The sequence below is a fragment of the Asterias amurensis genome, chromosome 8 (assembly GCF_032118995.1).
Source record: "Asterias amurensis chromosome 8, ASM3211899v1".
Taxonomy (NCBI): Eukaryota; Metazoa; Echinodermata; class Asteroidea; order Forcipulatida; family Asteriidae; genus Asterias; species Asterias amurensis.
In genome coordinates this window covers 8,195,659-8,210,250 of record NC_092655.1, presented here as the reverse complement: position 1 = coordinate 8,210,250, position 14,592 = coordinate 8,195,659, and the positions used below count along the sequence as shown (strand labels likewise).

The 14,592-nt window shown below is 37.1% G+C and overlaps 1 protein-coding gene across 3 annotated transcripts in view; it reads left to right on the top strand.

Moving 5' to 3' along the window:
* LOC139941078 (protein FAM178B-like) overlaps window positions 1-14,592 on the top strand; it is a 162,284-nt gene that overhangs the window by 33,388 nt on the left and 114,304 nt on the right. For all 3 annotated transcript variants that reach the window (XM_071937502.1, XM_071937500.1, XM_071937501.1), the window contains exons 4-5: window positions 2,183-2,257; window positions 7,087-7,311. In XM_071937502.1, the coding sequence (XP_071793603.1) occupies window positions 2,183-2,257; window positions 7,087-7,311 (300 nt within the window). The remainder of the gene's footprint in view (window positions 1-2,182; window positions 2,258-7,086; window positions 7,312-14,592) is intronic.

Here is a 14,592-nt window from a genome sequence, read left to right as displayed (position 1 = left end):
AATGGTGAAAAGTTACCATTTGCTTGTTGTTGTATCTCAACGAATATAAAAGCTATTATGTTCAAACTTTGGCATCGGATAGACAAAGACTTGGGCAACATTTGAAAAGTTAGCGCCAAAATCATACGACCTTAACTGCCGGGTCGTTACCCTGGGTCAAAGTTCGCCTTCGTGTTTTTGGCGAGCTGCAGAGCAGTGCGAGCCTATGTAGAACCAATTTCTGTCGTGTCTGTCCGTCCGGCCGTCCGCGTTAAAGTTTTTTGGAAATGTTAAAGTTGTTAAGAAATGAAATGATAAAGAAATGTTAAATGGTTTAAGTTTAAGTCTTTGAGTTGAGTTGTTTTGGTATGAACAAGCCCAAGTGAGAATGTTAAATATATAATTGCCAGTCATTTTTTTGTAATTTTCAGCTATGTTTTCAAATAATGTTGAAGTTTTTTGAATAAACAAATGTTAAAGGTTTTGGAATAAAAAAAAAGTTAAAGTTTTTGAAATAACAAAAATGTTAAAGTTTTTTTCAGGCTGAAACATCTGGATTAAAAAAATATCAAATTAAAATCTTAATGGTTTTTTATAGTTTGTTTTAAACAAAAAACAAACTACAACAATGAAAACCTTAAATGGTCGTAACTCCTTATTGCAATGATGTATCGGTTAAAAACTTTAATCAAATATTCCTGCTTACATGTATGTTATATGAAAAGATAAAACTCAAAGATCACTGGTTCCAGTTGAATGAGCTGAATCAATGAAAACCTTAAATGGTCATTACTTCATATTTGTCAATGTCCCCACCCCTTTGACCATCAGTTGATCAAATGATTGGTTTTTCTGTCAGTCATTGGTTCTATCTGGTGATCAGCAGCCCTCCATGGCAGCTTCACTGTTCTAGTTTTCATTAAAAAAAACTTTTAAGCTTTTAAACAAAAGTAAAGCTTGTACAAACTTAAAACTTACTATGTACATAGGCAATAGTGAGTAGCTGAAACCGCACCTTTTTTTAATTTTAGGGATGTTAAAGTTGAAAAATGACCATTTGCGTATTTGTGTATCTCAACAAATATAAAAGCTATGTTGTTCATACCTGGGCATCGGATAGATAAAGACTTGGACAACATTTGAAAAGTTAACGCCAAAATCGTACGGTGTTAACTTCAGGGTCGTTTCCCTGGGTCAAAGTTCATCTTCATTTTTTTTCATCCAAAAACAACTTTTGAGCTTATCTACGGCCTAACTCAAGACTGAGATCGATTTGATAGATGTTAAATTTGCATCGGGGATAAAGAATACATTTTTTTCGAGATTGATTTTAACCTTGAAACTCAACAGATAGTTGAACCTTAGTATCAAGACACCGCAGGCGTAATAAAAAACAACTTTTGAGCTTATCTACGGATAACTCAAGATTGAGATTGATTTGATAGATGTTAAATTTGCATCGGGGATAAAGAATATATTTCTTTCGAGATCGATTTGAACCTTGAAACTCAACAGATAGTTTAACCTTAGTATCAAGACACCACAGGCCTAATTACGTCATAATGACGTCATCTGGTATTAAATAACAATAAAACAACGTTTAAATTTGTAAAAAATGGCGTGAACGTTTTAGGGGGAATTCCCAACAGCGCTCTCTTTTGTCCAACAAAAGAAGGTGCTGTTGATTATCAAATCTGTGTACAGCATCTCGTGCAGGGTGAGCAAAAAAATTTTATGGGCTTCCATAAGTTGCAAAATAAAACCTGATGCCAATCTCACTCAAACATATATTGCATTTGTGAAGAAACAAGGAGTTGTTAAAAAATATAATACAAGTTTGTCTATAAAAATAATGACACATTGTATAAAAAGTCATCTTTATGGTTCAATGTTTTTGAACTACGTCATCACGTAGCGTTCAACCGAACACCGTGTCTAGTTTAACACTGCTTTTATAGAATAATAATTTGTTCTGAACCTGCGTTTGTTGCAACCAGCATAAGAATTTTGTTTTGCATATTTCTGACCTTGATGTGGAAGTGGTGATGACTTGAACAGCCTTCATAAATTTACGCTAGACAAATATTGTATAGGATAAGCCAAATTGTGAACAACGATGGTCAAACTATGGGTTCCAGAAGCAAACTTATTTGTGAATTTATAAACTTTAATTTGTTATTGTATGTTTTTATTACATGTGTAGGATTCTTCTTTAGAGAGTGATCGCAGTGAGCTCAAGTACTCTTTACACCAGATCAGCCGGAGAAATGTGCAACAGGTAAATTTACAATAAATTAAACACCGATAAAGGATTTGGGTACTGTTGTAACACAAAACACAATGTCCAGAGAGTCACACTAAACTTACACCGTTTGAAGATAATGATAGTAGAAAGCATACCTTAAAATATCAGTTAGCACTGAGGTGCTGAAGTTTTTGAAAAATTAGTAAAACAATGTCATAAAAATACATTTTTACATGTTACAATAATTTTCGTCTCATGATCACTGAGACAATTTTTAATTTTTTCATGACATTGTTTTTCTAATTCCTGAAAAACTACAGCACCTCAACAACTAATACTTTCAGGGAAGCTTTATACTATCATTATCTTCAAACTGTGTAAGTTTAATGTAAATCTGTGGACATTGTGTTTTTTGCCTACAAAAATCATTGTTGATAGTATTCTGGATGAATCTCAACCCTGCCCAAGCAAAAATTGCATGTCATTCCATGATTATGGTTAAAATCATAAATGCATATTGTAATACCCACACAATGTTATTGCTTAGACCTGTGGGATATTAGTCAGTTATGAACACAAACATCAGAAAAACTATTCATAATAAATGGTGGTTTTAATATTATAAGTTCTGTTTTTTATAGACTGCTGAATAGCTTTTGAGGTGGTATAGTTTGTATATTATTGCAAACAAAAACCACGATGGAACATTTTTCTTGTATTGTTTTTATTTTATTTATGCAAATTTAAAGCATGAACAGAGGTTGATCTACTGATGGTAACAGTTACAGGTAACAGCAGAAAGTTGTACTTAGCTGTTTCGAACTTCCGTCGGAACAGCTATTGTAATCTTTGAGTTTAAAAAAATGTTTTGTTTCCTTTTTCGAAATCTTAAAAACAATGGATATGACAGATTTGAGACTCATATTGAATCAAAGCTTAGTACATAACTTAATCACTCCACTTGGTATTGTTTAATTTCTTATTCATAAATACCTTTTTTATACCAGTTTATCCATTCTGATTGGTAGAGAGGGCACCACGAGGGGTTGTTTGAACGGATGATATAACACCAGTAAAAAGTGTTGTAACATGGGCGTGACACGCGAGCTTGCACCATCATACACAGCGCTTGTAAGACATCATCTCCTTATAAGGAGTTGTTTACCCGAGGGCCTTACCATTTCATAGCTGGAGGGGTGTTGTGTTGAAAGAAATCATTGAAGAATTATAATTTTTGCATTTATTTTACCTTTTGACTAAGAAGTGTTGATGTTTTTTGACCGAAAAGGTATTTATGAATGGGAATCAAAGTGTGTTGAATCGGTTTTTAGCTAGTGGTTTAAACCCGCCGAGGCCTGGTTCTTGATATACCTCGACTTCGTCTTGGTAAAATTATCAAGTCCAGGCCTTGGCGCGGGTTTAAACCATTAGTTGAAAACCTCTTCACCACACATTGATTCCCTTAATCAATTAGCTGAGTTACAATGACATGAATATTTAATTAGGTAATTTTGTTCCAACCATATCTCACAAAAGTAATGTCCTATTTTCACATTTTCTTCAGATATTGATTCTCTTGGTATTGAAGTTGTGCCTAATGAAGTAAATTTATACGTCAAATCATCTTGATATTATTTTTATTAAGTATATACATTAACTTTATAATATAAAAAATTACTCCAAATGTGATCAGATCTAATGGCACCACGAGTTATTGTGTTTCTTACCAAGCTAATGATCTGAGGTTCAAATCCCGCGGGAACCCCGACGAAAACAATATAATGCAGCATACGTTTCACTTTTTTTTTTTACAATAAGAAATATGTACCTACAGTAAAACAAACAGAAATTCTTTTTTCAAATTTTTGGCTCATGAGCCTGGAAATATAAACGATCCTGATTTTGTCCTTGCTCAGCACAATCTTTGATGTACATTCTACCCGGGGAGGTTTTATACATGGTTCAATGATTACGAATAATATAGCAAAGATGACAACAAAACTTGTTCGCGAGTAGCGCTTCTTTTTGCAGTTTTTCACTCTATGTTGTCAATCACCACAAAGTGCCAGACTTTTCTTACTAAAAGCTATCACTGAAGACAAACCTATGTTGAATGGGTCCTGGCACGTCGATACTCCTAGAACTATTTCGGTTTCAGCCGTACGAAACTGAAATAGTTCTAGGAGTAGCACATCGGGAGCATGATTGTACACCACGATCGCATTCCAAACTGCATCATGCCTATGCACTGCAGTAGTATGCCTAGTTTGTGCCAGGAATGCTCAATTTACTTGTCACTGTCCCATCATTTTCTGGGTTAGTTTTTTGTGTTCTTCGTGACAATCTTTGGATGTACGTCGAAGCATGACTACCTCCACCGTCGAAGGATTTGCCTGATCCGTATATGTTGGTTGTTTGTAATTTATGGATAGACTGGATCCTTATGCTGCGTCGTAGTAAAACGTTGCTATAAACAAAGCACCAGTCTACTTAAAACATTGTGCGACAATGTCACGAAGATTTGACAGTTGCAACGGCTGGAAACACGTACACGCTGGCCTTTTGCCGCTTTTGGGTTTTTTAATCATTTTTCGCTAATTACGTGACATTTTGATGATTTTATTTTACAGCAACCATCTATAAAAACATTATTGATGATTCTACAGCCCTAAATTGCGTAAACGGTGAGCCGGTTTGTCCCTTTAAGTGTATTTTACAGCTTAGCAACGAACATTTGCTTGAGTGTGTGCATTAACCCTCAACGCTAGCACAGAAGCGGAGAAAGGTGATTATCAGGGAAAAATTGTGCGTATTTATAAGTAAAACCATAAACTGGGCCCTATAAGTTGTCTTTCACGTATTATTTATTGTAGTTTGAACTTTGGAGGCGGATAGGTTACCCTTTGTTTTGACACTCCACAACGTTGCCAAGTACCTACAAGATGATGATCGTGTCTTCCCTGAGCTGGAGTATGCCAAGTACCTACAAGATGATGATCGTGTCTTCCCTGAGCTGGAGTATGCCAAGTACCTACAAGATGATGATCGTGTCTTCCCTGAGCTGGAGTACAACAATGTTGATGACTTGGATGTAGATGGTCAAAATGATGTGAATGACCATCGCGTGAGAAGAAGGGGTCAACAAAGGAGGAGCGACATCGCTGATATACTTAATAGACTCTGAATACAGTGTATCACAACAGAAGTACAAACACTAAAACTCACAAGGCTTTTACACATTATGTGCATTTATTTTTGCTGAAGAAAATGAAAAGGTTTTTTTCTTAGTCAATAAATAAAGTAATTTCAAATATTAAGCATTTTTCTTCTGTTTAATACCTCTTTACAGCCTATTTTATAAAAATAAAGAAGTTCCAGTAATTTTTGAAACAGTAAAATTTCAATAGAAATTCAATGCTGTGCATACAAATTTTGTCCTCTAACTTTTTAGTTAAGTCTGAGAAGCCCCTAGGCATACATATATACAGAAATATAAACAAACAACTGTTTTTGTTCAAATAATTTGTTGTAGAGATTCTTTTTCTTAAAAATGTCAGTCACTAGTGTGAAATAAACTTCAAAATAAATAGAACATAATTAAAAAAATTACTAGGTACAGTTTTTGCTTGGGTACAATTATACTTTCTGTTGCTGCATACGTATAAGTTTCAGCTGTTCTAATAAGACCAATCTTTGTAACTCCGCCGTAGACAGCTGTTTAGTTTCCTCTGTTTCTGGGAGTGAAGACTTCATCATCTTGTCAGGTCTAGGGGGAGGGCGTTAGATCAACTTGATTCAGTCTGTTCCTGTCGAGACCGCTTGAACCCACCATGATGATTTTGATTCTTGATCTAATGACTTCTTGATGCCAACACTCAAACCACCTATAGTTAAAAAAACAGTGCAAGAACTACATGTTACAATATAATTACAATATAATGTACTTCAGTACATGTACAATGTACATAGAATTTAATTGTTTTATTTTTCAATCTGATTCTTTGTTTGAAATCTCTCTTACCTACCACCCTATTAAATACTGGACTATGCTGTACTTGCAGCAGATCCAGCAGCGTTTTCTCCCAGTTCTTTAGTATCAGCGGTTTGTTTCCGGTCTTGGTCAAATCAGACTTCAGTTTCACAACATTTTTCATGTTGTTAATCTTCTTCATCAGCTGTTTGTCAGTGATGACGAGGCTAGTCGCGTGCTCATAATCTGCTCTCATCTTCTTTATTGCACTCTCCTTCTCTGCTCTAATTTTTGGCACTTGTGATTTTGTCAATAAGACACTTTAATTTTTCAGAAGTTTAATGAAGACTTGTTGCTTTGATTCTGGAGGTCCAGTTGAATCTCCTTCATCAAACTGATAATTGTCAGAATCGAAATCACTCATGGCTGACTTGTAAATATCCACACGTGTAAGTGTTACTGTCGATCCAAATGCTGCTTGGGTTGTGTGTGTGTGTGTGCAGTGCGTACGTAGACGTGAATGGGAGTTGTCATACAAAGGAATCCTTTTGTTAACATCCATTCAGCCATGGCAGACAGCTTAATCACAGAAGTATTTACTCCAAAGCATTAAGTGAATGCTTTGCAGTAAAAGAATTTATAAGCTTATTCATACGGAATTTAGAAGATGCTTTTTCTAAATGCTTTTACTTAGAAATTAATGCTTTTACTTTTTGCTAGTTCTTTGCAGTATTTTTGAAAACTAATAAAGACAATATTCATGTGCCCCTTTTAATTTTTGCAAGTAATAATTCTCAAGGGAAACTGACCGGGTATATTTTACATAATTTTGGGATGATCCAAGAAGAATTTAACAAAATTTGTTTTACTTTTGTGCTTTATATACCTCTAGAACAAGGATAATCATGGACTTTCAAAGCTTCAAAAAACGCTACGTAGTGACATTGAACAGGGAGGAATAACAAAGCTGATTGAAGAGGAGGATGAGAGACATGGACAAAGTAGTCACCAGGACCAACATCTTGAGTCAACACTTCACAACAAAAACACAACTTGTAGATCAGAAAATAATGCTAAGGAAACTTTGTTGCCAGAGCATGAAGAAAAACTGCAGCAGGTAAGAAGACTATAATGTATTAGTATTCATCATACATACCCATGACCAGAAGTCAAATTCTCACTGGTCCATTCCGCATCATGTGCCAGATGCTACTTTGCTGTATACCAAGCACACTTGCGAGTATTCACCCAAATGGTAATATACAAAAGACAAGTAGACTGACAAAGCTTCAAAGAGCGCTACGCAGTGACATTGAACAGGGAGGATCATCTACTTTTCATGTGCTTTGCGATTTTGAAACAGTTTGGTGTTGCTCTTATGCAAGAACATTGCCATAGTGACCCCAACACATGAATAGATAGTGGCACATGTTAATGTCAATCAATGTTTTCTGGAGCTCAATTATGCCTAACTAGAGAACATACATGTACACCTCAAACATGTGTACATATGAGGTGTAAAACAAATATTACATTAAGTAGGATTTGAAACTTTATAGAAGAGTTTGCAGTAACACCATGTAACGACTTTCTCTAAATGAGTTGGGGTGGTTCTGAAAAGAACCATTGGGTTAACTCGACGTTTCGATCAGTATGCTCTGATCACATTCTCCAGAAGACGATCATAGCATACTGATCGAAACGTCGAGTTAACCCAACGGTTCTTTTCAGAACCACCCCAACTCATTTAGAGAAAGTCATTACATGGTGTTATCGCAAACTCTTCTATAAATATTACATTGTTCTCTTTGGGTGAACAGTTGAAATAAGCTCCCCTCAGTATTGGAAGTTGATGTACTAGTTTTTGTCGCTTTTCAATACCTCAGCAAGCTAGAACTGACCTTCAAACCATGTTATATTTGGACATAGTAAAACGTCACTACAGGGGTCAAAATTAACGGGGCCTGCTGGCCCGTGACCAGTGAAAATGGCCACCCAATTCATCAAAACTGATAGCCCGCGGGGATAGTCTTAAATAATTATCTTTCTCAAAATATTGCTGTATCTGGACTGTCCAGCTGCCATATACACGTCCAATGAAATTTATATAATAATATAATAATAAAACCATTCTTATATAGCGCATACCACCGTGAGGTCCCTATGCGCTGTAAAAGGAAATCAACAATTGTTGTACAAAGTAAACAGATATATGTTTTTAACCGGGTTTTGAATTGTTCTGATGTCTCAGCCTGTTTAACAACCTCTGGAAGACTGTTCCATTACTGAACTGCTGCATATTGGAAAGAGCGGGAACCGTTGGTCTTTGTTTGGATTCAACCTTAAAAAAATCACCAGAAAGTGCCCAAATCACCAACCACATCGTGATCAGGATGTACACCTCGCACATCGACCGCAAACAGTCACATCATTTCCTATTTGGGCTGGTACTCTCTGATCGTTAAATTACATATACAATGAATACAACAAATGTTAAACTCTAGAGGGCATTTTTAGAACAATTCAATTACACAAAGCTTAACACCCTTTATTGGTGAAATATACAGCACATCAGGTGATAGCATACATAAACAGTTACCGTATTTTCCTGCGGATAAGACGCGTCTTATCTGACTTTTTAGACCCCAAAAACATCGATGCGTCTTATCTTTCAGTGTGCCTTGTCTGCTGATGATTGATTTTTTTTTAGATGATCACTGCGTGAAATAAAAAAACCTTCATGTCCAGTTTAAATCAACGATCTTTGTGTGAAGAATCCTTACTCAATAATGCGGTCGAACAAGGCTATTCAGACACTGAGACCGTATTTTCGTTTGAACAATGCCGCAATCCCCCAGCTGGTCCAATTATTCCAACAATGATGCAAAGTGTTTATTCCCCATGACCGTGCTTTCATTCCATTAATGCCGCAATGCGTCTAGCTTTCGGTCCAACAGACGTCAGCGGTGTACAAATGTTTTTCTGTGTGGCCGGGTACTCGTTCCGAAAACGATTGACAGTCAATAACTTCATACAAACGTCATTCACCCAACCGCGATTATATTGTGTGGTAAACTTTGAGGGTTTTTATTGTAGAGAACAACGATCTCTGAAGTGTGCTTTAGGCTGAACGTATTTTAAAAGGATGGGGTAATAATTCATTTTTGTATTTGCCTCTTTTTAGACCTTTGTGATTGATAAGTGCTTTGGGAACTTAACTGTCATCTTTGGTAGGACAAGAGTTTTATATTATTGTTACAATAAACGTTCAAAGCGTATTAATATTTATTGCCTCTTTTTAGACGTTTGATTTTAGAAAGTATTATGGGAACGTAGCATTATCTTACTAGGATATGATTTGTATTTGTTTGAAAGGCCAAAAAAAATAATACAAAATACAAAAAATTAGGGAAGAAACCACATTTTATTTTATTGAATTATTTTATTGCTTCAAAACTTCGGGTAGGAACGGTTGTTAAAATCATGTTTGCCCTCGCATGAAACTTGCCTGTAAACGATGTCCAAGTTCAGATTCAAAAATCTCTCAAAATGACACAGAAATTAGCCCAAAAACGCAACCGTTCCGAGGTCTGTAAATTTAATCACGCAACACAAAAGCAGATATCACGCCTCTAGTCGTTGTGACTGTGCGTGTGACAATAAATACAAGAAACATCCAATGTAATAGCGTGAGGTTAAACGTCCTCTATTGGTAAAAATTACGCGAACCAGCAATAAACGCATTGAGACAAGACTCGACGTGTCTGGGCATGCTTGGGATCCGAACAGTCACGTGGAAATTTGGGCGCATTTCCAGGCAGCGCAAATGCGAGGGCGTAGCACAACCCGTCGGCGAACATCGCTCAATACGGTGCCCACATGTCTCCAACATCTGTTGTGCAATCTCGAGATTGAGCAGCGCAATCCACAGTGTACATGTGCATATTAATGTGCATGCAGCGACATCCCGGCCGGAGGATACATTACTACACACACACGCTACGTCCGTCTGTCGTTGCAATGTACATGTATCTGTATCAGCAAGGATCCTCGTTGTGGGACGTCGGATGTTCAGGGAGGCATTGTGTTCATGTTGCAAACAAAATTAACTTCAGACAGTGTGTGGACCATGGTTTCTGCCTGCTGATTGGGCCGAACTTTATGTTATTTACAATATACAGCGTTGGCTGATTGGATAAAGGTCGGTATGCGTAGGTTCTCAAAGGCAACATATTACGTCTTTGTGTCAATGTACGGACACCGGGTGGCGCCAGGTGTTCTTTTGTGTGCGGTTAAACGTGCGCCTTGTCTGCTGATGTTTGAATTTTGTTGTGGTCATTTTAGCGTCCTGCGCCTTGTCCGCCGAGCGTCTTATCCGCAGGAAAATACGGTATACACCTTAAAAAAAGATAAGAAGTGTCTGGGTGTGCAAGGCCTGATCTTGTGTACGACATTTGTAGCTGAGAAAAAGAAATATTTGCAGGTTGCCCTTCCACACAGAAAAACTACATGCTAAATATCATTGTTAAATAGCTTACTTCTGGCCCCGGTTGCCATAGTAAATGCGTTGTATAAATGCGTTGTATACAGACATTGTTATGAATAATACACGTCGAACGGAGATGTGTGAGTGCTTTAAAGATTAACTATAAGATAACGGATTATTGATAAAGGCTATGTTGCTGTTTTCGTTTGAGAAATGTCAATCAAACTTGTTCCTTCATGCAAAAAAAACGACAAATTCCAACGGCGTACTCCGTTTTGGCAAAAGCCGGTGACCCACGAACCATTCATACTTTGCCTGTGATGTCACACCACGCACTAATGCGGAATAACATCGGACAATATGGGCTATATTTTGTTGACCAGAAACAGCGAAAATATCCGATAGCAGCGAGTAACTGAATGGGAGAACCACAGTATAGATGAGGAAGAGGCATTTCAGGGAGGCACTTCTGAGGATAGTGAGGGGAGCTCTAGCGATTAGGCGAGACGAGATAGAAGCCGAAGACGGTAACGAAGAAGGCGAAGTTCGTGGCGTTGTGCCATACATGTTTAAACCACTTGCTGTGACCGCAGTAAACCAGCCCGGTGACGGTGATCGTCAGGGCAAAGATGATGAGCCAAACCCTGATGATCGATGACTAAAGACAGACTGGTAAGCCCACAAAATGATTCATGAATTATACTGCATGATACTTCGTTTGATCAGTTTATTTCTGCTGCCAAAAATAGTAGGCTATACATGACTAAAAACATGAACGAACATGATGGAGACACAAGGTTTATTTCCGTTTACGTCATATGTAATGTGAACAACACATGCACAGTCTGGAGAAATGTTGGGGAGGGGCGTAAGTTATATCTTGCGTTTTATGAATTAATGGCAAAATTAGCTATCAATTTCAACTGATATTGTAGAGCTTTGTTAGTTTTGAATGTTCAACATGTACATGTACATGTACATAATAATAATATTAATAATAGGACTTGCAATGTGCATGTATCCACCCTGCTGGGTGTTCAAGGTGTTGTATAAAAAAGAAAAAAAAACAAAAACATGAGCATCGCTGTTCACTTCAAAGTAACTGCACATCTTGTTATATGAACTTTGTTGACACATGTGCATCTACACAAATATCTCTCAGTACTTTACATGTACATTTATGTATGTAACTGTTTACTTTGGATTATGATTGCCTTTTTGGCATGGATAACGTTTTAAAGCAATTCAAGTTCACAAACAATATCGACACCCACCATGCAACCTTGAATCTTATGTGAATAATTTTGTATGGATTCTCTCATTTTATTTTATAGAAAAAATCGCCATGTTGAATATCTGCAAGTGGTGAGGTTAGGACTATCCTGGCATTCAACAGTGCCACTGCCATCATGTGTGATGGCAGCTATACTGATGGACAATTTAACGGAATTGTCGTATCCACCATCGGATTAGGCGGCTTTGCTTTGGTTTATTGTCTCAATTCGTAACAATTTTTCTAGTTATAATGTTCAGGAGGGAGTCACAAATAATTATGTGCTTTAATAAATCATAATAATTTACGCATGTATTATTTCATTTTATGTCTTTCAGAGGGATGGGAGGTTTAAATTGATTAATTTAGCACTTATGTGAAAAAAACTTGTCCTATATGTTACCAACAATACACTATGATAACATGGTTACAACATTCAAACCTGGTGAGCAGAAAAATAACAAGAAATGAAGTTATAATCAAAAATCAACACAAAGAACTTTTGTAATAACAAAATATGTATATATTTGCAACCAACAATAGAAATTATTTTTTTGGTTAAAATATCAACATTAAAAAAAGTTGCCTCTGATAACGAAAACATCTGAATTAAAATTCTGTAGATACATGTACTTGGTATAGCTGTACTTAAATCACAAATAAAATAACAATAATATGTACATGCCAGGTCATTCTGTCTTCGAACAAAAACCTAAGCATGCACATGTAACAAATTATTTGTTAGCTGTTTTTATCTTAGTACAGTTAAATTGTAATAAATTGTAAAATACAAGAAAAGAATAACATCAATGTGTACATGTACAAACCATGTAAATCTGTCTTCAAACAAAGTTGATTCTAATACCCTAGCACCCCCCCCCCCCCCCCAACAAACAAAAATAATGTCATCAATGTGTACAGGTCAGGGCCCAATTTCATGGCTCTGGCTACTGTGCAAAACAACAAAATCAGCGCTTGTGAAAGCAGAGAATTCTGACACCAAGCATATTTCATAGGACAGTGTTGGCTTCTACGGGTGCATACACCAAGTTACTAGGCATTCTAGGCTTACACAGCTAGCGCAGAATTCGGTGATGGCAGAGATTAAATTGGGCCCAGGTAATTCTGTCTTCAAACAAAGTTTATTCTACTACCCTGCTGCATCTTTTTCCGGCTTGTGAAGGTTGATGTCAATGGCCCAGGGAACCCATCAGCTGCAGATGGATTTGTTTTTTTGTCTCAATCGTTACCCTGCTAACAAAGAAGCACTGCCTTATGCATGTTTTCTTTGCAAAATCTGTTTTTGTGTGAAAAATAAAATAACATAAAAAGAATCATTACGTAGGGTTTGTGTGTATGGCAGACATACAATCTAGTGAGGTTTCAGGTAACACCATGTAATGACCATCTCTCTGTGAGTTGCCGTGTTTTTGAAAAGAACCTTACAGGAGTAAACACAATGCCAGAACATAAGGAGTCCAGATGCAACAACAGCAAACCCTGGATTTGTTCTGGGGTGTGCATGGGGCAGGGGGAGGTTTAATTTTTCTTTATGTCTGTTAGAAAACCTGACCTCCAAACTCCCGCCCCCCCCCCCTCCCACTAGATCTAGACCTTAACAGTGTTTCAAAAAGTGAGTGCAAAACTGGGGGGGGGGGGACACAGTAAGAATTTGTAAACTTTTTTCCAGTTTTCAATGGGGAGCTGAAAAACTTAAAATGATGAAATCATCTGATCCACTGCAAACCTGTAAGCCCGGGGGTTTATTAGTACATGTAGGTTTGAAACTGTACACGCAATACATAATACCATGGAGGAATAGTACTTACCAAAAGAGGCTGTTGACAAGTAGCTTCTAGGCTGTGTAACCTCCGCTGTATTGTTTGAATGGAGGGTGAACGTCTGAGAACCTTACGTCTCCCTTTCTTGTTCTGGCAAAAAAAAAAAAAAAAAAAAAAAAAAACGGGAAAAAAAAAACCCTTTTTTTTCGGAATTTTTTTTCGGAATTTTTTTTTAAAGCCTAATATATGCCTGGCATTAACAGTGTACAGCTACAATCATGTAAAATAAGCCTAGTACATGCTAAAATTGCACCTAAGAGCATAATAAACCTCAACATTTTCTAGGATACCATTGTGGGTATCATGTCCCGTGGCGTTTCGGCTGCCTTGCTCCCACTTGCGTTGTGCCTTTGAAAATTTTCCTCTTTTTTTTTCAACGGGCAGTTGCATGCCTGGAAAGAGAAGGCGCTCGAATTAAGGGACTTCAAAAGCCGACCTGTGGTACCGCGGTCGTTTAACGACACCTCATAATCACCCACATACCTTAAACAAACAACGGGGCAACCTGGCGTATGTGAGTTTGCGCGTGCGCACTTGGTTCTTCACTCAACTATGGTGTCGTATGTCGTGTGGATATAATGAAGAAATACCTTTTTTGAGACCTGATAAAATTTGTGTACACTTTGCCCACCAAATCAAAAAACACCAATGAATACCAATCACCCTCATGTGCCAATACCCAAATTTTGAACCACTGCTAGTGACAGGAAAGTTGCAAAAATGTAAAAATATGCTATGATATTTCCATGTAAACACCACAAACGGTAAATGAAAACGTGTGTATTCACAATTCTTGTC